General features: G+C 43.5%; 1 protein-coding gene and 1 pseudogene across 3 annotated transcripts; one reads left to right on the top strand and one right to left on the bottom strand.

The window, feature by feature from the left end:
* Positions 1–1,463: 1,463 nt before the first annotated feature.
* LOC147465976 (uncharacterized) lies at positions 1,464–14,674 on the bottom strand. 3 transcript variants are annotated; one of them, XM_086523060.1, is made up of 4 exons: positions 13,973–14,674; positions 3,194–3,278; positions 2,469–3,021; positions 1,464–2,369 (listed from the first exon to the last, which is right to left on the bottom strand). In XM_086523060.1, exons 1-3 carry the CDS (start codon positions 14,045–14,047, stop codon positions 2,486–2,488), a joined length of 696 nt encoding a protein of 231 aa, XP_086379186.1. In that variant the 5' UTR covers positions 14,048–14,674; the 3' UTR covers positions 1,464–2,369; positions 2,469–2,485. The 3 variants fall into 3 exon arrangements, with proteins under 3 accessions (XP_086379186.1, XP_086379176.1, XP_086379196.1); XM_086523050.1 differs by having other exon boundaries at positions 1,464–3,021; positions 13,973–14,673; XM_086523070.1 differs by having other exon boundaries at positions 1,464–3,021; positions 3,194–3,269; positions 13,973–14,671.
* Positions 14,675–21,545: 6,871 nt separating this feature from the next.
* LOC147465975 (uncharacterized) lies at positions 21,546–22,691 on the top strand (annotated as a pseudogene).
* The last annotated feature ends 375 nt before the right edge of the window (positions 22,692–23,066 follow it).

Genomic DNA, 23,066 nt, shown 5'->3' with positions numbered 1-23,066 from the left:
ATAAACCTAATCTTTCACTTTAGTCAACTTTATTCAAGTGTGTGAGAGGTCAAAGCAATAGCAACAATCTCGCAATTTTGGCCATACTCTATAAAACTCTCTTAGCACTCATTTACGGCCTAAGTGGGCAAACAAAATCCTCGCTTATTTAAATAGGAAGAGTCCATAGCAAAGAGTTTCAAATCTGTGGAATAACACTTGAGGTGTCAACTTCATGATGAGGATACGTAGTTTATGGAATGTCTGCTTCACACCGTTGTTTAGAGCATAGAACAAAACAAGGCCAATCACAATTTCTTTGACAAGGTTAAAAATCCCAACTTAATGAGTGAAAGTTGATAGCCCTACAAAAATTGTTCTTACACTAGCTCAAAAATGTTTTAACTAATAGAGCATCCCTATGATCACGGCCCATGCAACGAGTTTAAAGCTACCCAAAGGGAATGAGGTTGTTTAGCTGAGGTTGATTGCTGTTTAGATGGCCAAATGCTATCGTCTCCAAATGTTATTCTATTGGTCCTCTAAAATAATATTGAGCAAGGGTCACTGGGACAAATAGAGTCAACTTAAGAGAAAAAACATATAATGGCACTCTGGACTTTACAATACAACCAGAAAAGTAATCGTAATTTGTAGAGTATAAACTAAACTCCCAAGTAGCCTGTAGCTTTGTGAGGGGGAAGCACATTCTGAAAATATAAATACAATGTAGTATGTTGATAAAGCATAACACTATCTATTTGCTCATGTTTGTGGTTGTCAATTTCCCCAAGCACAGCATACTTGCAACCAATAACCAATACAAATCGGAACAATTGTTAAAAAAGCATCAGCAAGAAAGATTCTGTAGCTAAGGTTCCTAAGGTTTTTACCATTGCACAAATTACAGTCAAGTAGAATACTTGGTTTTTCATGTTCTTACTTGTTTGATTCTTTGTAAGGTATAAGGTTTCCTCTTTCCAATCATGGGCCTACCATGTCAACATTAATATTACTACATAAAAAGGTGGGCATTCTTTTAACTACAAAGCTCTACTCTGATAAGATGTTGTTACTATTTACTGAAACATAATAAAATTCCATCCTTCATAGCCGAAATTGCCAATATTCTATTTTCTTGGTGTCATATAAGACGACGAAAACGTACAACGAAGTGCCCAGACAAGCATTGAAAAAGCCAAGCATTACTAAAAGGTGCGACGTGTGATTGGGAAGCAAAAGCCCTCTCAAAGGCTCTCCTGACTAAAGTCAAGGCCTCTCTTATCCAAAAGCCATGTTCAATGGCATACTTCCCATGGAGACCCTATACCATTCAGACCTTGAAACCGTTCACACATTTCGCTTGTCCCCACAAAACCACTTCTTTGTTATTTCGCCACATGCAAGGGTGTAGCCGGAATCAACATGACACACATCAAAATAGAGTAAAGGGATCTTCAGTGACTTGAGCAAATGACACAATATTATGGGAAATTGCTGAGCTTCCACAATTCAGGAAATATCAATTGAGAAACTCACGATGTGATTGCTATAAACAAAATCTCTCATTACAGCATGATAGTGCTTAAAACACCGGATAACTTGCCAAAATAAAGTTGGCTGCAAAGTAGAGGGTAATGTAGATAACATGATTGAAACATCCATCGCATTGCCAGGTCCGCATGTTAGTGTTAACCAAAAATGGGACAAAGTATAAGATGTTGAACATATGAGATAGTCATGAGGGAAGAGCTTCATCTGGCATAAGCAGTTCCCTTCTAAGTGTAATCTGATGCTTGGTAAGGACAAAAGCCATCTACCTTGCTCAGAAACCAGAACAACCTTCTCTGCCCAAATTTCTTGGGAGACCAAGTTGCAAATTCTCAATTGAATCAAACAATCAAAATGGGCATCACAATTGAACTCTCTGGAGGTGTAATGACGATCGCAACCTGTCCTCACGACTCAACAGTCTGTAGAAAAACCATCCTGAAGAGTTTTTCTCTGAATCTCCATACGTGGGCTGTCTAATATAACCACGTGAATTTAAAGAGGTGTTGATGAGATTTCGTGGAAGAAACAATCAATGCTTGCCCCTGCCTCTGTTAAATATAAGAGAGCTTCTGCGGAGCCTGTACAAATGAGTGCCCATCCCATATGAACAATCCATTGAAATTTTTTTGGAAAAGGGCAAGCACTTACCGACGTGGTACTTACTCTTCAAAGGACCCTTGACCCTTGTCTGAAGAGGAAGGAGTGCAATAGCAGTGCTACACTCAGGGGTTTGACCCACCATTATCAGCTGAAACTTTGCAAGAAGCTTACTTCTCAAGCTCTTGACCATATTGACGCCCACTGCTGCACAACACTGCTCACCTCTGCAAACATGTCTGGGGCAAAGCACTAATGACGTTAAGAGAAAAGCCTGCAGACAAATGCATACGGATTGATATGGGGCAAAGCCAGATAAGACAAACTGTGATTGACACCTGTCTTGATGGATTCATCAGTCTGGAACCACATATGGCAAAGCATAGATGCCGACGGACGGTAGGAGCATTGCCTCTGCCCATACCTGGGAAGAGTTACTCTCATCCACTTTTTGCCTGGGCACTGCCCCCGACCAATGATCACTTTGATGAAAGAGCCATCCTTGATCATCTAATGCTGACCAATTCTTTCCTACACACGGTATATATTGGTTGTGAATATCTTCACCTCTGAACTTAAGCTCAGAAACTGACGAAGAGGTTGCTTCACATGTCACCGCACCATTCGTTTCACAAGCAGCATTGAGTGACACCAAGGGAAGCTCATGTTTCTGCTTGCTACTAATTTCATGCCCTTTGCCATTTCTGGCCAGCACTCCAGCAGAGAGCACCTCAGCATTTGAACTGCCAGCTGGCAACTTTTGACTGGTCTTTTTATGCAAAGCGTCAGAAGATGCAACTTTTGTCTCAAGCAAGCTTCCGTTTGCCAAGCTACGATCCTCATTAATAACGACTCCAACTTGATGAGACTTTTTGGACCGTTTATCCGGATCTGACACAGTCCATGCACAGAATCCAAAATCTCAAGCTTTAACCCTTTAAATTCACGCAAACGCCTTCTTATTTGGCTACTGATGAAGAGTGTTACAAAAAGAACAAGGGAAAAGACACTACCAGTTAGAATCCTCTTACTTTACAGCAGAAAAGACAGTGCTGCAACTCACCACGTGGTAGGTCACCATTTGTCTCATTATCTTTTTGCCTCTTCTTCTTCTTATCTTTATGTTTGTGCTTCTCTTTCTGCACTCTCTTAGAGATACAAAGGGTCAGTAAAGTCTCACAGTCAGAAATAGAACATTAAAAAATACTTCACAAAAAAAAAATCGCAAACAGCCAGAATTTGAAAGCGAATGAACTTTTTTTTTGGGGAGGGGGGGAGGGGAAAGTGGTAAGAGTTTAGGCATCTCAAGTGAACTGCCCAAAGCGATCCCATTATTTAGTTTGGCTTTTAGGTATTTATTTTACTTATTTGTCAAAGTCTGGGTACGGCAATTCACTGAGGTTGCTATATAAGCAACCCTCAACCCCCATTGTATTCATTTGTTATCTCATTGCCAAGGTTGGTTGGTTCAGGAGCCTCTCTCTCTCTCTCTCTCTCTCTCTCTCTCTCTCTCATGGGATACGATGTGCTATTGGCCAGATACGCACATCTTCACACCAGCTGCGGATCAAGACTGGGAGATACAATGGAGTACCAGCAGAGGCCAGGACATGCCTCCTGTGTGGCATGGAGCCAGAGACAGAGTTGCACTACACATGCCACTGCCCCGTCTACTACGAGATACGAGGCCGCTTCCACTGCTTGTTCAGAGAGGGCTTTGGACCACTCTCCAGAGTCATGCAGTACGAGGATCAGAGATGCTTGGGTTTGTTTCTACTGGAGTTGCGCCGACACAGAGAGAGCTTGATGAGAGGAGAGGCTAGCCAGTCTCAGAGACACATCACAGACTTCTTTAGAGCAGACACTGGACACCCAGAGGAGCCACTACCACAGCAGAGCCCGTCGCCTCACACTGATCGACCGGGCGATCGAGCTGGGGAGATCCAAACGCCCACGAATGCAGAGGACTACACAGTATTGACGAAGGCTGCATCAGAGGCTTCGGATCACTTTGGCCCGACATGCACGACGCCCAGTCAGACTACTGACCATGGAGGAGATTGATGAGATCCGCCAGCGACCGATGCTGGATCTCTTGTGATTTACCTACCCCAGCTAGCTGCTCTGCCCCGTTCACACCTAGCAGTCCAGGATTCCATAGTATATTTGTTTTGTTTTGTCATTTTGTCATTTTGTTACTCTGACTTTGTATCAAATCCACCACATTGTAACTTTTTGGTCTCATAGGTCACTTTGGCCTTTTGAAGACGTTAATATAACATTTCATTTCTCTCTCTCTCTCTCTCTCTCTCTCTCTCTCTCTCTCTCTCTCTCTCTCTCTCTCTCTCTCATGGGTCTCTCACAGTTTTTAGGGTTTCGAAACTGTCTTTTTGCTGTTTTTTAGGGTTTCGTCACTGTTTTTTGCTGTTTTTTAGAATTTCGTCGCCGTTCCTTGCAGTTTATTAGGGTTTTTTACTGTTTTTTAGGGTTTCAAATCTGTCTTCTGCTGTTTTTCAAGGTTTCACAAGCGTTTCTTGCTGTTTTTTAGGGTTTCTTGTATTTATTTGTTGTTCTAGACTCTCTCTCTCTCTCTCTCTCTCTCTCTCTCTCTCTCTCTCTCTCATGGGAAGCATCGAAGAGTGCCAACGGCTTCCCAAGGAAATGAGAGAATGGAGAAACGAAGTGGAAGAGTGGAGGAAGGAGAGGAGCACTATTCTTCAAGATGGACCGAAGAAAGAGATGGCATGTGTAGAAGGATCGCTTCGCTCAAGGAGAAAGTGGTCATCCAAGATTCCATCATCCGAAATCTACAAGCAAAACGTGGGCGGCTCGAAGAAGGCGAAATTCAACCATCCATGACGGAAGAAATGAATACCATAAGAGAAGAAATACGGGTTATCAAGGAAGGTGAGGAGAAGAAGTCATGGGCCGCGGTCATCTCCACAACACAAAAGGAAGTAAAGGAGGCCGAAAAATGGATTGAGGTTGCCAAGAAAGGGAAAGAATAAGGAAGCTCCTTGTACACCCACTCTTATTAACATGACCCTTGAAGAGGAACAAAGGAGGAGGATGCGGGCTCTACACGTGAGCGAAATTGGCCTCAAGGACATAAACAATGTGGAAAGAGGTCACAAGCCTCACATCCATGATGGGGGTGGACACACAAAGGCATGGAGAGTGGACAAGAAGAGTGATGGCCCAGGAGAATCTTCAGAAGGGAGAGCTCTCATACTACACTTCCCCTCCTTGGAAGAGAAGAAGGAATTCTTGAGAAAAGAGGCATACTCTCAAGAAGACAGGTATTTCCTCGGTGATGATCTCACTCTCTGACAGCTTGCGCATATGAGAGAGGTAATGCCAGAGATTACGACGGCAAGGGAGAAGGGAAAGATGGCCTTTTACAGAGATGGTCAGGTGGTGATTGTAGAGGGGCGCTCTACATGACGGTGTGAAACCTATGGGACCACACTAAAGATAGCTACTTGGAATTGTAATGGATCTGAGGTTGGACGTTGGTGCCTTTGAGGACAGTTTCAGAGACAGGGACATTGTTTTCTTCTCAAAGACTCATCAGGCCCCTGGACAGCTTATGCCACATGGTGGGATACAGATGGGAGACAACCCACAGGACAGTCGCAAGATCTGAGCATGGGAGTAGAGGTTCAGGAGTAGTAGCAGTGCTATTTAGGGAGGAGTTAGAGCAACTACTACATATTGTACAGAGAGATGATCATGCTAGATACATGTGGGTGAGACTGAGAGCTGACACGGTCGATTTCTATACATTGCCATATGTTACTTCCCCCCAGTACGTCAGTATATGCTGCATCTAGAGGACAGTCGCCTTTCTCTATACTAGATGATGATATTACCCGACAATTGTTCCATCGACTACTCGACTTCAAGAAGATGAAGTCAACCCCAATCCCAACGATGGAGCAACAGAAACCAACAAAGATTCCAACGCGCACCGACCTCTTTCCAAGGAATAAAGGGAAGAGCAAGGCCCGTTCTTGCCAGGGGATCTTGCCAGGAAGCCAATAAATCTAAGAAGCGTGTTTGCTTTCAGGATGACCCAATCCTCCATCTTCATCTTCAAACAGCTCAAAAAGTTGTTCGTCACCAAGTGATGTCACAAACTGGTGACGTGGCATGGTGACACAACAGGCGCACACACCCGTAAACTGCTGATGTGGCAATCTCCCGGATTTCACGTTGTATTGCTGACGTGGCAGGACCGTACGGCACTTCTGCAAATCACACCGGAAAAAGCGGCAGACTATACTGAATGCTGACGTGGCTGAATTGTGTGCGGTAAAGTCCTACGCAATGTTTGGGAGAAGCTTTTTGAAGCTTTGCTTTATTTTTATGAAGCTTATGAGACAATTGCTTTATTTTTAAAAAGATGGCAGCTTTTAGGGCTCTACTTTTAGCATCCCTTGTAAACTTATAAATAAGTGGGTAGGGCTCCCACTCTGCAGAGCATCTGGACGCAGAGTCTGAGAGTGAGCACCTTCCCACTCTCTTGTACTTTGAACACAGATTAATACAGGCGCCAATCTTTGGGGCCCATATCTCTAGGCACGGAACTACATCAGGCCGTGTCGAATCAAATGTGAATTGTGAACTGTTTGAAGTGAATCTTTGCTGTGTCGCGGTAGAATCTTGACTCGGGGTGTCCAAGTTTGTTACAGTGGTATCAGAGCACAGAAAGATTCTTCTTCTACGGAGAATCCGATCCTTCTTACAACGCACATAACTTTTGGAAAAGAATCTTCGTGCCCCGACCCCGGACTTAAAGTTTGTTACAGTGGTATCAGAGAAAGTAAGAAAGTCCGAGAGTTTAAGGAAGGTGGACAGTCAATTAAATTTGACACTTTTTTTTGTTATAGAGATGCTTCGAAGGCTTTGTCTTTTGTACAGCAATTTGATATCGCTTTCGTAGGAGGGCGTTACTCAGAACACTCTAAGATTCGGAGAGCTGCTTCTTACTTTAAGGGGAATGCTCGAACTTGGTGGTCCACGCTTCTATTAAGCAAGACTGCGCCAGTTAAATGGCTGAAATTCAAGAGGCTTTTTATTTCTTCTTGGCTGACTCGAGAGTATGAACGTGATATACGAACTGCTTGGAACCATCTTCGGATGACCAAAGATGGGTTCAATGAAGCTTTTTACGAAAAGCAGGAACAGTCGCGGGAGGGCAGATGCTTTCCCGCGAGGAGTCTGTGTCTGCATTGCATCTGTGTCGTGTCCGGCATCCGGGGACGCCTGGAATGTGTTCGTGTAGCATTGTTTTCACTAACTGAGTGAGTTTTTAAAGTTTGAATAGGTTCACACTTTATTTTATAAAGTGGCCGGTCACTTTTAAGTGACCAGCCCTTTTATTAATAAAATAAAGTAAGCAAGGCTCTTAAAAAAAGCCAGTGCCAAAAGCTAACGTAGGGGGCTGAAATTGCGATCTCTCTCTCTCCTCTCTCTAGGAGCGCCAGGCTCTGCTTTTTGGGCCTCTATTCCCGCCGGATGCCAGACCCTATAAAAGGGTAAGCCAGCGTTCCAGTTTTCAGGACGCCGGGAGCAGCAGAGGAAGCTAGCGCTGAGATTCTGGAGCAGAGATTGGCGACGGAACTTGCAAGTGTTTGCGTGACGACTGAGTACGGAGGTCGATTCTCCGAGCAAGGAGCGACAGGTATAAGGTGTTGATACGCATTGAGAATTGTTGCTTTGTGTGGTTTGTTTTGCAGGAATCTCCCGTCTTACGGGAAGGCCCCTTCACGAGAAGTACGGCTTCACGCCTAAGTCCCTCACGGGAAAGTACGGCTTCGCGCCTAAGTCCCTTACGGGAAGGAGCGGCCTTGTGCCTAAGCCCTTTTAGGGGAAAGCACGACCTTCGAGTCTAAGGTTACAGAACGGAGGGGTTTCCTCGGGTTCTCGTGCTTGTATAAGAATTCTCCCTGAATAAAAGAATACTCTTAACGGGGGGGGACCAGCCCATCTTCTGGTCCCCAATACTGTGTCGATCTTCTCCCTTCTCTCCCTTTTGCAAAGTATATTATTTTTCAGATTTCTAAGTGCTCGTGTACGCTCCCGTTTTGTGACATTTCCTCAAAGATGTAACTTTGATCAAAGACCTGCCCTCTCACTTAAAGTTTGAGGGTCTTCTATTCAAGAACTCAGGAGTTAGATTGAATTCCCTTACTCCAAACTTTCTCCGGATAGCAATGTATCCTTCGAGGAGAGGTAACAAAAATTCATTGTTTCTGTGTTCAATGGTTCCCATCCCACTGCGGGGATGAAAGTCTATGTACACTAAGTTGTACACTTTCAGCTTTTATCGCTGACTCCACCATCTGCTGCAAAGTATCTTGCAGATGCGTCTACAAAATTCGGGCAAAAGTCCTTCGTTGAATTTCTTCATCTTTCCTTCCTCAGAGAGGGTCAAGAGTGGAGCTACCTTGGCAAGAGTGAACCACTACTTGCTTGGACTCGCTCGTATTTCTATTGGGCAAACCAATCCCAATCTTCTTGGATGCCTTCCTCAAAGCGTAGAGGAAAAAAATTTGTCAGAAAATTCAGCCTTGAATTGAATCCAAGTCTTGTTGTAAGTTCCTTGAGCTTGGGTATACCACCAAGCACTTGCAATCCCCTTGAGGTGTTTCATCACATGCCTCACCTTCGAAGCTTCTAACAAATTGCCGTTTGCAAAGGCAACTTCAAACTGTCGAATGAAAGCGGTAGCTTTCGGGGCATCTTCCGTTCCGTCCAAAGTATCAAACTTGACCGGAGTGTTCTGAGATCTAGAGACCTTCTTCATATCCTTCCCGGAATGACAGGATTTCATGGCTATGGTTCTGGATTGATGTTCATGGATATTTTCTAGATTCTGAAGGATCTCGAGCATTCCGCTCCTTGGATTCTCTAGGTTCTTGAGCATCATGCTCTTGTCGCCTTCTCAGAGAATCCCAAGTCTTGTGTCGACTTCTTGCAGAGAGAAAAAAAAATTCCCAACTCTGCAAGCTTTTCCTACAGGACTTAGGTTTCCGCCTGCTTACTTCTCTCTTGGCTTGTCATGGCTTCTTCCCGTATCTTCCCAGAGTCGTCCTCCTTTACAGAGAAAGAGAGGAGACCATGCTCTGATACCACTGTCACAAACGGGAGCGCATAACAATATAAAATACATTCAGATAAATAGGATTTATCACTTATTACTGAAGCCAGAGGATATAGAGAGAAATAAATAGAGAGAGAGATAGAGAGTGAGAAGATCGACACAGTACTGGGGACCAAAAGATGGGTTGGTCCCCCCTCGTAATAGTATCTTTATTACTGAGGAGAAGTCTATACAAGCACTTGAACCGAACGTATTACCACGTTCGTTCTAGAATAAGACTTGATGGTTCCCGGAAGCCTTAGCTTCCGATTCCTAGGGCAAAACCCTATTCCAAGGAACTTCCGTTTCTTATTCCAATTCCTCGAGAATCAAGGTTCTCGCCTTTGGATCTCACCTTCCAGACTCAGGGCATGGCATCCCTGCAACTCTTTTCCAACTCTCTTTCCATAGTCCTCTTCCCGCAGAACAACTCTGCTTTCCCGGACACGAAGTCCTTACTTGGGAATCCCAACTTCCGGATCACAACTTGAGAGACTACCACTCTCCGATCCGTGGATCTACTTCCCAAACTCGAGTACGAAACCCTTGGGCTGATCTGGCTCTAGTTCCTCAGAGCGCTTTTCTCCTGCACAGGCTCATGCCTTCCTCTGCTCCTACTCCCTCACGAAGAGGAAGTACACCTGCAATCAAATACTCAAAGTTCATAACATGAAAATCGTTACCTTCAAAGTCTCGACGCTCGAAACGCAACTCGATTCTCGAAAAGCAATTCCCCAGAAGAGATCTCTACATAGAAAATCCTCTCTTCCAATCCTACACACAAAAGAGGTGTGTTCTCGGGTTCCTTCTCGTAAATCAGCCCCGTCTACGACGTTTATGGGCTGAAAACAAAGAAAAACAGCAACTTGTCGCGATGGAAACACGCTTCGTAGGCACTTCTTCGCGAGGAAACTCGCGCACTGGGTCTTGGCGACATCTGGTACACTTGGGGCAGCCATGGGCATCACCGGCAACGTCTTCTTTACGACTGAAATCTACAGCAGCATCTCCTCCTTGCAAAGATTGGTCCTCCCCTATGAGTAAGGGCATGTGATGCTTTTATAGCTCCTAGCCACGGGCACGAATAGCTGCTCGCGTAGAGATCGCGGCCGGTTTTTTTTTTTTTTCCTTTTTTTTCCTTTTTTTCCGTTTTTTTTTTCGTTGCTCATCCAAAAAAAGAGAGAAAAAATGATGGCTGATCTGTTGCCTTATTTGTCAGACGGCTGTCCACTTATTAAGTGGGCGGTCGGTCACCTTTAAAAATGGTCTGAATCTGTCCAAAAACTCAATAAAACCTTATAAGTTAAAAACAATGCTTTCACAGCACTTCCCAGGCGTCCCTGGATGCAATCACTTGCACAGTTGCAATGCAAACACAGACTTCCTCGCGAGAAAGCATCTGCTTTCCCGAAAGGCAATCCCGCTTTCTCAAAAAGCATCTGTTTTTCCTCAAAGTTTCCTCTGAACCCATCTTCATTCAAGTGCTTGCTTTTTCCTTGTGCACAATTCTAACACAGTTCGGAATTTCCTCCCGACTATGGATATTCCCTTTCCGATGCACCCGTCACCCACCTTGTGACGCATCAGGAATACCCATCACCTAGTCCTTTCCTACCGAACTTACGGTACAATCTCCTTCACGATGCTCTGTCACCCATCTTATGACGCATCAAAGATGTCCGTTCCCGGATGGTCGGATACTTCTTTCTGATGCTCCCTGTAACCCATCCGATGTGACGCATCAGAAGTACCCGTTCCTGGTGGCCTTACAGATATTCCCATTCTCAGTGTTCCCATCATTACTTTAAATGACGCACTAGGAATACTCTGTACTCGGATGTCTCCAGTGAGAAAAGCCCTCTCAATTAAAATTCCAATAATTCATTTAGAATTATTTTTCTGTAAGATAAAGCCAATTTAGCAACACATGCCATGGCAAGTTGTACAAACGTCCGCGATGCGCCGCAAATCACACTGACAAGCTGATGTGGCATGTTGTACGGACGGCCCAGAGGGCGCTAGCTTTTGATTACCATATGCTTTTAGATTACTGTTTTCATGTAATGCTTTTGGCCAAGGGCCTTTATAAGTGTGCCAAAGCCGCCTCCTCTAGCAGTTTTGCATGGGAGCATTGAGAGCAAGTGCCCTTGGACATTGTACTTGTTTAAGCTTATTGATAAAAATATACCAAGAAGGCGACAGTTTTTGAGGCCGACACTTCTAGGCGCGGAACTTTGACGTGTTGTGTTGTCTCTTTCAGTTTTGTTTAGTTCTTTTAGTTTCTCTCGCATGCGGTACACTAGACCTTCAGCTTGGGGTATCCAACCAAGTCTATTACATTTCTTCATGTAACTCCAACGAGGAGGAAAAGAAGCGAAAGAAGCGGAGAAACACATCAAAAAGCAAGAAAAGAAGACCCTAAAAGAAGTCTAGAAAGCATCAGAAGCATTCTAGCAATTCAAAAGAGGAAACTTCATCCTCCAATAGTTCAGACACTAATTCCAGCACATATGGAACATCTACCAGAAGAAATGGAAACCCCTAGTGCTTCCAGAAGCTATAAAGAGAGCAATTTTTCATTTTCATAGAGGTTACATGTTCACCAAAATGTTTCACAGCTTTCAAGGTTTCATGGTGTTATACCCGATGGATTGGTCCCCCCATAAAGAGATTATCTTTATTACTAAGGGAGAATATTTACAAGCTCAGGAACAGGGCAATAGCCCGTCCTCTATTCTTTCTTTTCTGCTTCTAACTGAGAGAGTGCAAAAGCTACTCTGAGAGGAATTTTCCTCAACTATGAGATTTTGGGAAGCTCTCGAAAACGAGAAGCTATCTTCCACAAAACTCAACGGAAGCTCTCGAAAATGAGAGTCTATCTTCCGTTAAATGTGTCCCTTTATGCATAATCATTCCTGCAACAAAAACAAGGGAGAAACACGCAAAAATGCACACACACATGCTTGCTGTAATTTTCTGCACATAACCTAAAAATGTTACCTGAGCACCTTCCAGAGCCAAAATAGAGACCTTTTTCGCGATGGAATCGCACCAAACTTTGTGTACGCGTAGTGTAGGTAGAGAAGAACTAGATTCTATGTGTACTTTGCTGAAATTCACCCTAAACGAGATGATTAAAGGCTAAAAACAGAGAATTTACAGCCACCACACTCTACGAAGAGAGTGCCTGCTGCAACTTCTCGCGATGAAACTTCACCAAAAGCTTGCTATGGCTATGAGAACCCTTGTTCTAAACAATGGGAGCACAAGGCCACCACATATGTCGCAAGGGGTTGCTCTCAAGCTTCCATGGAGGGCTCCAATGCGTAGAGTATACTCACAATAGGGGGGGTAGGAGCACTGCCAACACTGAGAAAGAGGGCACGGGAGGCTCTTATCAAGCCAACAGGAAGAGGGGACGTTAGGAAGAGAGAGAAGAGGATGAGAGTGAGAGTGAGAGGGTTAGTTTGCATTGGTAAGTGTGCCACTTAGCACACTTAATAAATAACTTAAAAACCTTTCAACTTTCACATTTAAAAGTTCATAAACTATTAATAAAATGTGCAAATTGAACCACAATTGCACACATGGATACAAACAATGAAATGTTAACTGCTTCCCAATACAATATTGTACCGGCACGCTCTGGCATTACCTGTTCACACTTGTCCGACCATTTGGTCCAGCACAAACCATTTAAAAATATTTTAACTAACTTATCTTAAGGCCGTAAAATAATTTAGGCCCCAGGGTTACTGTTCTAAGGGTTACTGTTCTAAGGACCCCATCTCATTCCTGTGCTCGCACTGACGCGCGTAATTATCTGAGCCTGAAATCTGAGGCTACTATCTATCCCTTCATTCAAGAAGCCACCCTCCAAAGCCTCTTGCACTAATATTCAGCACATTGTCATCCATGCTAGAATGAATGCAAATCTTCTCAACTCCATGTAGACATCGGTGTATCAAATTATTGTGCACATAGGATGGACTGCATATGGCAATAATCATTTGACATCAATACAGACATAAGCTAGTCTGTAGTGCCTATTGTAGAGTAAATAGTGGGTATTAGGAAGTGGGTAAAACAGACCTAGAGAGTGCCAAGGAAGCAATGGGTAGATTTAGAGCAAAATATAAAAAAACTTTTCATACTCCTCCATACGCAAAGACTTGCATACGGCTCGTAAATTTTCAATGCGCATCCAGAAAAAATATGGCTAAACCCACAGGTTCCCAAATACAAAAACCACAAACAAGGTTGTTCACAACATATAACAAAGATAGATGCATCTGTACATGAGTAAGCACATTTCCCACCTATAAGGGCAAAACAGCATTCTAAGGCAGACAATTCATTGAGCTGCATTATGCATGATGGTAATCTCCCTCATTGTGAACAACTACACTCAAACATACACACACATACCAAAACAGCATAGCTTTCTAACCTCTCAGCCGCTAATGTTCAACCACCAAAAGCTTTTGATACTGAAGCATTTAAGAGTTCAAGAAAACATAATTTTACAAAGAGGGCACATTTTAAGCGGCCATGCAGATAAGCAACTGTAGAGCATGATCGACTTAAAACAGACTGCACGAAAACAGCAAAAGGACGCAAACCAACAAAATGCTGATGCATCACGAACAATAAAACACTGAACTGAAACTTAAATTCAGAGGAAAATGGGCAAACCTTAGCTGATAAGGCTAGCTCAACATTCGCCTTCTTGACATATCCTGGAGGTGGGTATGGATAACAGCGAGACATGATACCAAGCCTGGAAGCAGATGGTAGTAGCTGATTTGCAAACCAGAGGATGCCGATAAGCAATGAGCTGAAGGAATCCCTTCACCCTATCTTGAACCATGTCCAAATCCTTACAGACAGCCTTCTTTGGCTGTATATCCCTTTTCCCTGTATTAAGCACATGCAGGAAAGGAGGCAGTCCTTCTGAAGAGTGGGTTTCTTCTAAACGTAGTGATACGCTTCAAGAAACCCTTCTTTTTGGGCAATTTACTTTGATAATGGCAAGGATCGCGAGAATACCAATGAACGTATCTTGGCAAAAGCTCAGCAAGACTCTGTGCGAGAAATGGAAACGGGCTATGTGTGAAATTGGCCTTGTGCAGGAAGATGGCGAGCCGAGGTTTAGGGCGAGTGCGTCTATTAGGTGCGGACCATGCGTCTGTTTTCAATTCACGCTTTCGAGGGAAATGAGACACCCACAGGCAAAGGATCACAGGCAATCGTCGTCCTCCCACAAACGAAACAGCAACAACCTCCCGGCACCCCCCACTGTAATGACCACGCAATTGGATTCGCGTCTCCTCATATAGAGACCCTTGTATGCAAAAACCTAAGGATGCAAATTCAAAGGAACTAGAGTGCTTCGTTAGGCTGTATGACGGGAAGTGGATAACAAACTGGTATAAAGGTACAAGCCTTCAAGGCGATTGCAATTAGAGAAAAGAAGCACTGAACAAGAGTATAGTTCTGTAAAGAAGATTGTAGAAATGAAAGGTGAGAGAGAGAGAGAGAGAGAGAGAGAGAGAGCACTTATTATTTGTTTTTCACAAATCTTCTTACGTCAAGTGAGTGTAAGTGACTGAAACGATTTGATGAAAATAGTATGCCAAAAAGTTGATGAATTAAGAACGGAACTTTGAATGTAGCATGCAATGATTTCTTTACAATGAAATGGACAAATCTTCTGTGGGGAAGAGGAGGAGGACTATATCGGTAAGATGCTCTTCAAAGTTGCGCGTGTGGGTAACTGGTTAATAGAGAAATAGCACGAAACGAATTGTTTAGCTGATTGAAGGTGGTTGGGGATCAGATTAGAGTAATTTAATTCTATAGTCTCGAGTAGGTCGAGCACGTCCGCAATCTGCACGAACAACATACAGTGGTGTTTTGTGGAGCAACTAGCCAGCACGGCGATGTCGATGGTGATTTGTCGACTGAGTGTATTCCAAGTGATGTAATGAGGATGCCATGGGGTAGGTGGTTGAAATGGCCATGGAATGAACTCACTCCATTTATGCATGTAGTGTTTGAGCACCCGCTCTTGCAAATTTGGGTAAAGACAGTATTGCAACTTGTACATTGCAGTCTCAAATTCTGGCTGCTGCTCAATCAGATCAGTTGGAATTGGCCTACCCATTCTAAACTGAAAAGAAAAAGCATTTAAATCAAAGCAGTTGATAAGTTGTCATGTCTGTCATAGTTTGAATGGAAACAAAAAGACATTGTTGTAGGCAATGATCAAAGTTATGTGACAAAGACAGTGAGCAAAACAATGAAATAAAGACGGCAGTAGTTCGTAGCTATATTTTCTTGTGATTTTTTTAAAAATAATATATTCTCAACCTTGGTGGATGTCCGGAACAAACGTTATAACCTAATGCAGTTGTTGTTTTGTGTTGTTTAATATAGAAATGTTCTAAGTTTTTAGGTTTATGTATATTGGTACTAGTTGCTAAAGTGGTAATTTCAAAATTGTCCACAAAAAGACATTGTTGTAGGCAATGATCAAAGTTATGTGACAAAGACAATGAGCAAAACGATGAAATAAAGACGATAGTAGTTTGCAGCTATATTTTCTTGTGATTTTTCAAAAAATAATATATTCTCAACCTTGGTGGATGTCCGGAACAAACGTTATAACGTAATGCTGTTGTTGTCTTGTGTTGTTTAATATAGAAATGTTCTAAGTTTCTAGCTTTATGTATATTGGTACTAGTTGCTAAAGTGGTAATTTCAAAATTGTCCTCGAAAGGAATATGTGTCTGCATGTCCGCTCGCATTCTCTTCGAAGGATTGCGCTTGTGCTGGCCAATGCGTTTATGGATGTTATTCGTAACTCCGATATATCTCCTATCGTTTTTCGTGCATCATATACTGTAGACTATATATTCTTGCCGCGACGTTGCTTTTTCTAGGATGGAAGGACGATTCTTGTCTCTGGTTGTTGATGAGTGTCTAAATCTGCAGCCCATGCATATTGGTTAGGTAAATAAAAAAATGACGGTGCTACGGAGAAATGAATGGAAGCTAGTGATACTTGTTATCCATACTTGCCTTGGTTTGTTGCAACTAGCTCGTATGGGGAGGCTGGTTGGCTGTAATTTACTGCCTTATGTTCACTGTAGTGCCATGCTACCTTCTGGATTGTGATAGGTGGATTAGTTGCATCGTGCATGTGGTTTGCCGAAGTCATGAAATTTGTCAATATAGCGGCACATTTTTCTTGAGTAGCTTTTGAAAGTTTAGCCAAATCAATGTTGTAACCAAACCGCAGCTGCTCCATCGCGTACAATGTAATTCCTTCAGTTTTTGTGTCGAGGAGTTGTTGTGCTTCAACATTACGCAACATACTCTCATCATCCTCGTAATGGATATCAAGCTCTTCAAGTATTTGCTTCATGAGACCTGTAGGATGTAGGAGCAAGCTGGTTAGCACAACAGACAGAAGGCATTATATTTTCCTTTTCTAATAGTACATGTTGTCATCCTGTCTGTGTTTGGTGTGGCCATCGTTTGGTCTAGAGCTTTATATCTTGCGTCGCACTTATTCATGAAGTTGCGATGCTCTTGAAAAGTATGGAACCCCTCAATATACGCATGGGGTTTCTTGCCTGCTGAGTCTGCTAATCTCATCTGCTTAGTCATGAGGTAAAATCTCTTAGGTTGTATCATTGGTTGCGTTTCCTTTGCATTTTTCGTGTATTGCTTGAAGAGCTGCAAAGTAAGACGAGTGATTGATTCGCATGTGTATACACAGGCAGATGCAAGATCAGAGAAGCGTGCAAAATGTACCGTGTTGTGATCCATTGTTTGATTTAGTTTCCTGCATGTTAAAAAATTTATTTTGATGACCTCTTACAGTATTTTTGAAGCATAAGATCCGACAAGTGTTTAAACACAAATGAATGAAGTGAGGAAAGGAAGAGTAGTAAATTTACAAAAGGTGGATCAGAGTGAGCAGGGGTGATAGGGAAGGTGTCTCAGCGGTGCAACATATTGAACATGACAAGTCGACAGAAGAGAAGATGAGCAGTTGAGCAAAAATTTCTTTGTGGGGAGTGTGACTCTTATTGTATTGAGGAACTCTATGAAAGAGATATCTTTTGCATGGTGCACTGAACAAGACATAATGTACGTAGTAGCAGTGGACCAATAAGCGGAGCTTGTGATGTGGCATGAGTGGCACTGATCACTTTTATGCCTGCATACTGGTGGCAATTGTGCCAAATCACCGAACAAGAAGACCTTTTTATCTTTGAATGGGTCTAGCAGTGTGCCGTTAGTGACATTCACAATTTGTTGTACTATGAGATCAAAAGTTTGCTTTGTCAACATAGAATCTTGTCTATGATAATCGTGTCTGACTCTTTAATACTGACGTATATGTCATCAGTTTTGGAGATTGACAGTGGATATTGTTGTGTGCGCACTGGTATCTTGAATTGGTAATGGACAGTTGTTGCAATGTTGCTTAACCTCGTGGCTGCTGCACCAGTCGAAGCAGCGATTGTGACAGTTTTCCCTTGCATTATGAGTTGGCTTGTGATATATCTTTTGAGGAAGCTTTTGCCACTCCCAGGAGTGCCTGTGATCACATGCAGTTCACCCTTTGCCGTTGTGAGCTTCTTATAGATCTCCGCTTGTTCAGATGTCAGTGACACGTTTTGGACGTTTTGAAGCTCGTTTAGAAGGGCAGAGATACAAGTTGACGTGTCCTGTTGCTCGTAGTCTGTTTGCACATCTGGAGATTGAAATGAGGCATCCTTTGTTGAGGATGTCTTCTGTAGTATCATGTTGTGAAATTGGTGTGTTTGGTCTGTCGTGAGCATATTTCGTCGTGTGTACTCTGTGATGTACATCTCAAGATCCTCATCTGCCAGTATCAAATTTCTAAGTTTGGACTCAAGATAGTATGACCTGGACGTGTTCTCTAGTGAGAGCAGTTGGGATTCGTTTCTAAAGGTGATGCTCTTTAGCAGCACGTTGTAAAAGAAAGCCTCCGGATGATGCCCTAGGTGAAAGTCTGTGAAACGGACCAGTCGGTGTTGCCGCTGCAGCGATTGGCCGTAGGTATTCTCCTCTGAAATTTTTTTTTTCCTTTCTTTTCCCTTTGTTACTATGTAATTCTTGTGGAAGTCGTAGAATGTAAGCTTCTCCAGAGTTTATGGTCGTGCGCAATACAGATCAATAGGGTGCAGGACGACATCATTGTTGTGAGAAATGATTCGTTGTCGTAGTGCCGAGGGTGATGAGTCGACGTATTGGATGTTATCGCTCTTTGAAATGATTGGGATTTGCAAACAATTTAATGCCACTTCTGTTGCTGAGATAGGTTTCGACAGTAAAGAGGCTGAGATCAGCTTCAATTTTACAGTGTCAAGGCCACCTAGGCCTAAGCGCCTTGCATCTTCTGAGCGGATGTTGAGATGGCCCATTGGTTCAGTTTTGAGTGCATACTTCAAGAGGTAGTAGGACAACGATGAATTGGTGACCCGCTGTATATTCATATGTGCACCCCATAGCAAGAGCAGTGTAGGGTGGTATGGTACGACATTTCTGTCTTCATGCCGAGGCCTAAAGTATTGCCATCTGTGATTTTGTTCATTGAAGACTGGGTTTGGATTTGGTTGCACATGAAATGGAAACCCGTGTTTACATACTCCATCTCTTTGACCATGGTAACAACTTGTACGGCACTTGTGAAGTTGTTTCCTAAGTACGAGTTCTCGGAGCCTGCTTACTTCTGGCAAAACCACAGAGCCAGTTTCTGTCGGGATATATGCAGCTATTTCAGCAGATAGTTGCTCTTTGTCTTCTTCATGGATCCACAGTATGACATGAGCATGCAATGATCCTCTATTTTGGACCTCATATCTAACCAAGTGGTGTTGCAGACGGCCCAACACACCTTTCGCAAGTATATATTTGGACATAAGCATTTGGAACTTAGAGTGGAAGGTGATGGCGCATTCGACTGGGCAGTCTGTCCAAGTGAAGGAGGCGTTCAACTAACGTGCAATTAGCTCGATTGTGTCAATCTCAGTCCATCTTGTGTCTGTGACCTCATCAACAGTGAAAGTCATGAAGAAATCAGGCATTCCCCATTCGTCCACCATTGCTATCAAGTCCTTTAGGTTCTTGCGGTGCCACGAGCAGGAACCTGCCATGCTGGAAGGGGTGTTGTACCGAAGCACATGTCTCACAGTATCTTCGTCAGATGCTGTACGATTGGCCCTCTTGTAGTTGTCAATGTCCTTTTGCAACAAGCTCGTGTGTGTATTGTTAGCCAACATAAGTGCCTGCTTTAGTTGGTACATTATGAGTAGGTATGGCTTGTACAGGGTGTAAACGGAGAACAGAGTTGATGCACGTATCTTTATATATATACTGAAGTTGATTTTACCATCATATTGGCCTTTCTTGAAAGGGAACAGGAATGGAAACGTTGCCATCTCTATTGTGATGTCGTTCACAGAGCTTGATGCGGCAGGCATGTCGTTGGGCTTGAAAGTAACTGTTCTCTCAAGCAGTTGTTGACGGCCACGGAGCTGCAGAGAAGCAAATTCGTAAGTATCGCTAGTGGTGAATGCTCTTCTCCTAGCTGGTTCAACGATGTTTTCGATGATACCAAACATCAAACTTGTGTCAAGCTGCGCCATCAGTGCAAACGGTGCGTTGTCTTGTTGTTGTTGAATGATCTTGCTCACACTATCTTGACTTAGTATGTAGAGGCCAAGCTTCTTATTCGGTCGTTCAGCCATCGACATGTACTTCTGTAGTACGAAGTTGTTCTCAAGATTGAATGCAAGTATGTCTGCCACTTGTGATGTAGCTAGGTCTTGCTCTGTGAAGGTTGTTCTATGCTCTTTACTCCATGATAGCAGAGGGTTATCTAATATTTAACGTCTGTCTAGTGTACCACGTGCAATTGTTGTCACTGTTGAGATGGCATTGATAGATATGTCAATGACGCTCAGTAGCTGTATGTGAAGCTGATTTCCATTCAGTATTCTTCTTGTGTAGTCTGGAAGTAACGGCACACAATATCTGCGACGTGCACTTGAGTTCTCACAAGTGGAGCACTGTACCCATTGTGTTTCTATGTGTGTAGCCTCTAAGCTGGATACCAGAGACTGCTAGCAAACATTGCAACCGATGTCTCGTCTGGAGCTCGAGTACAATCAAAAGAGGCACTTCTTTGGATGAAAACTACACCACAAACAAGCATATGCTTAAAGGTCTGAATACCACTGCAACGTCTGAACTCCATCGGTATACTAAGTTGACGATATCAATCCATGATTGTGAGCATGGTAGAAATCTAGCCTTCTTCTTGATTGAAGTGTGATGTCTCGCTTTTGATCTGTTGAGGTGTATCCTATGCTTTCGGTGATGGTCCATTGAAGGATTAAGTAGGACTCAATCTTAATGATTCAATGTGATGAGAACCCTTGTGATATTTACTTACTACTCATGTCTAAGCAACGGATAGTTCAAGCGTTTCAAACAACCATGTACCTGGTGCTGGATTGCGCTGTTCCGGGGTTTCGACCTGGGAAGAGGCAAGCAGTAGCTGATTTCCTGAATGTCCCTTGCATAGAATAAGTACGAAGCGTTAGAAAAGTAATAGCACAATGTTTAAGGTCTAGAGAGTAATCTACTTATTTTTATGTGTTCTTTACTTCTTATGTTATAGAAAAAAAAAACGTGTTGGTGTCCCTGCACGGGGGAGTTTGCACAGTCCTCCCCAATTTTTATAATACGAGGGAACGTGCCATTCCCACGGCAGCATGCAATTTTCGATGTGTTCCTTTTTACCGTGTCCTCAGCGTTCAAGATTAAAATGTGGCACTTTGTACTCACCGCACGCTACAATATGTCGCGTTGCAAATGAAGAGGAGATTTGTCCAAGTTCCTCTTGATCTGTTTGCAGTGAAACATGGTAGAGTTAGGCCATAAATAATCGCGCCTGCAGAAACGAGCTGAGTAAATTAGAACAAAAAAAAGTAAACTAGAACACCTTTAAAATCGGATGGTCGAGATCCCATGACCGGGTCTTCATTTTAGTCGTGAGACGATGCGATGGTTGCAGCTCCAGACGGTGCAACATTAACTAGCCTACAGACAGAGGCTAAGCTAGAGAGAGACCGTCGACTCGTAGCGCATTTGAGAGAGAGAGAGAGAGAGAGAGAGAGAGAGAGAGAGAGAGAGAGAGAGAGAGAGAGAGAGAGAGCTTGCAATGGCGGACATCGCTATTGTACTGGGATTAATCTCTTCAATCATCCAAATTTGTGAAGCTCTCCAGTGTGCTTAACGCAGAACCATGAACGGCTCTCATCTGTCACAGAAGCTTGAGAAAGTATGGCACTATGCAAATTGGGTGCAAAAACTGCTAGACGAAAAACTCCAAAATGCACATGCCTTGGTGAAGAGGCATCAGGTATTGCCATAAGTTTGCAATCTGTGAAGAAAACTCTACAAACCATTCAGCCAGCGAATTTGACTTGGTCCTGTGTCTCATTCCCTTTCTATGGCCTTCTACACAGTCACAGTCTTAATAAGGAGCTTGACGCTACAGTCACCGAGCTAAACTGTCTTGTAAATCATATCACACTTATTTTTGCCTCCCTTGCCAAGCTCCCCTCTGATGCTATGTTCACTAATGAAGCTCCCATCACCAAAATAGGCTTGGATCGAGCTAGCGAGGTTTTGTAATTTATCACAGGATCAGCCAGTTATAGGGCCACGGCTCTATCTATTGGGTATAGTGTGCCAAGGTGGGCTCGGCAAAGAGACGCTCTTGGCTCACATTTTAGAAGAGCTGCAACAATCGCAATGTGCATTCAATCATGTGGCACATGTGGAATTTGCGAATGAAAGCCCTGATAGTATGGGGATCAGAGAGACACAATCATCCCTGCTGTGGCAATTAAGAGGTCAAGCCACAGACTTCCAAAGTGTGCTGGCAGGGAAAGGAAAATTGAAAGAAAGGCTGGAAACTCTACAAACATCAGGAGCATCTGTATGCATCGCCATCGACAATGTCTGGAGAGCACAAGACTTGGAAGATCTGCTTCCTGCAAGATTTGCAACTCTTCTGCCATCACTCCATATTTGCATCATAATCACATCATGAGCGACGAGTACAGTGGACATGCTGAGTTCTCACTGTGGGGGAAATCCTCATGTTCTGACATTCAAGCTGCCACTTCTGGCCAACCCGGATTCACAAGAGTTCCTTATGGCATATGCCAACCGGAGGGTGTACGACCCAGTAAAGCCACATGAATTGCCGCTTGTGGTGCTTCAGCCAGCGCGCGCAGACCTGGCGCCATCTCTGATGCAGAGAAAGACGGTAATGGTGCCGAGTGGGAGGACGAGCTAGTAGTTATGTGCATGACAGAGACAGCTCTCCTCTTCGGATTTGACGTGAGGAAGATAGGAAGGCGTAGACAACAACTGGACATGGAGGGAAGCATGGTCACCATATGTGGATAAGGGAGAGGAGAGAGAGAGAGAGAGAGAGAGAGAGAGAGAGAGAGAGAGAGAGAACCTGAAGCTGCGTTGATTGCAGATAACGCAGGGACTGAAGGTGCTGTTGTTATTGAGAAGCCCAAGCGAACTGTGAAGCTGCTGTCAACCTGCGAACTGTAAAGCTGCTGACTGTGGAGAAGATCGACGGAACTCCAAACTGCTCCACTGTTTTTATTACTTCGTGCTTTTGGCGGCACAGCTTTTGGTGGCTCGTGCTTTTGACGGC

The sequence above is a fragment of the Adiantum capillus-veneris genome, chromosome 1 (assembly GCF_014529385.1).
Source record: "Adiantum capillus-veneris isolate H3 chromosome 1, ASM1452938v2, whole genome shotgun sequence".
In the NCBI taxonomy this organism is placed as follows: Eukaryota; Viridiplantae; Streptophyta; class Polypodiopsida; order Polypodiales; family Pteridaceae; genus Adiantum; species Adiantum capillus-veneris.
Note: the sequence above shows the minus strand (reverse complement) of the source record. Positions and strands in the feature narration are given on the sequence as shown.

What these genes read in the sequence shown, in the direction of transcription:
- LOC147465976 (XM_086523060.1), bottom strand. Translation starts at nt 14,047, where the DNA reads ATGTCTCGCTGTTATCCATACCCACCTCCAGGATATGTCAAGAAGGCG. An exon ending in AGCTAGCCTTATCAGCTAAG is followed by an intron (nt 3,279 to 13,972) that starts GTTTGCCCATTT and finishes TGTATCTCTAAG; the next exon opens with AGAGTGCAGAAAGAGAAGCA. An exon ending in AAATGGTGACCTACCACGTG is followed by an intron (nt 3,022 to 3,193) that starts GTGAGTTGCAGC and finishes GGACTGTGTCAG; the next exon opens with ATCCGGATAAACGGTCCAAA.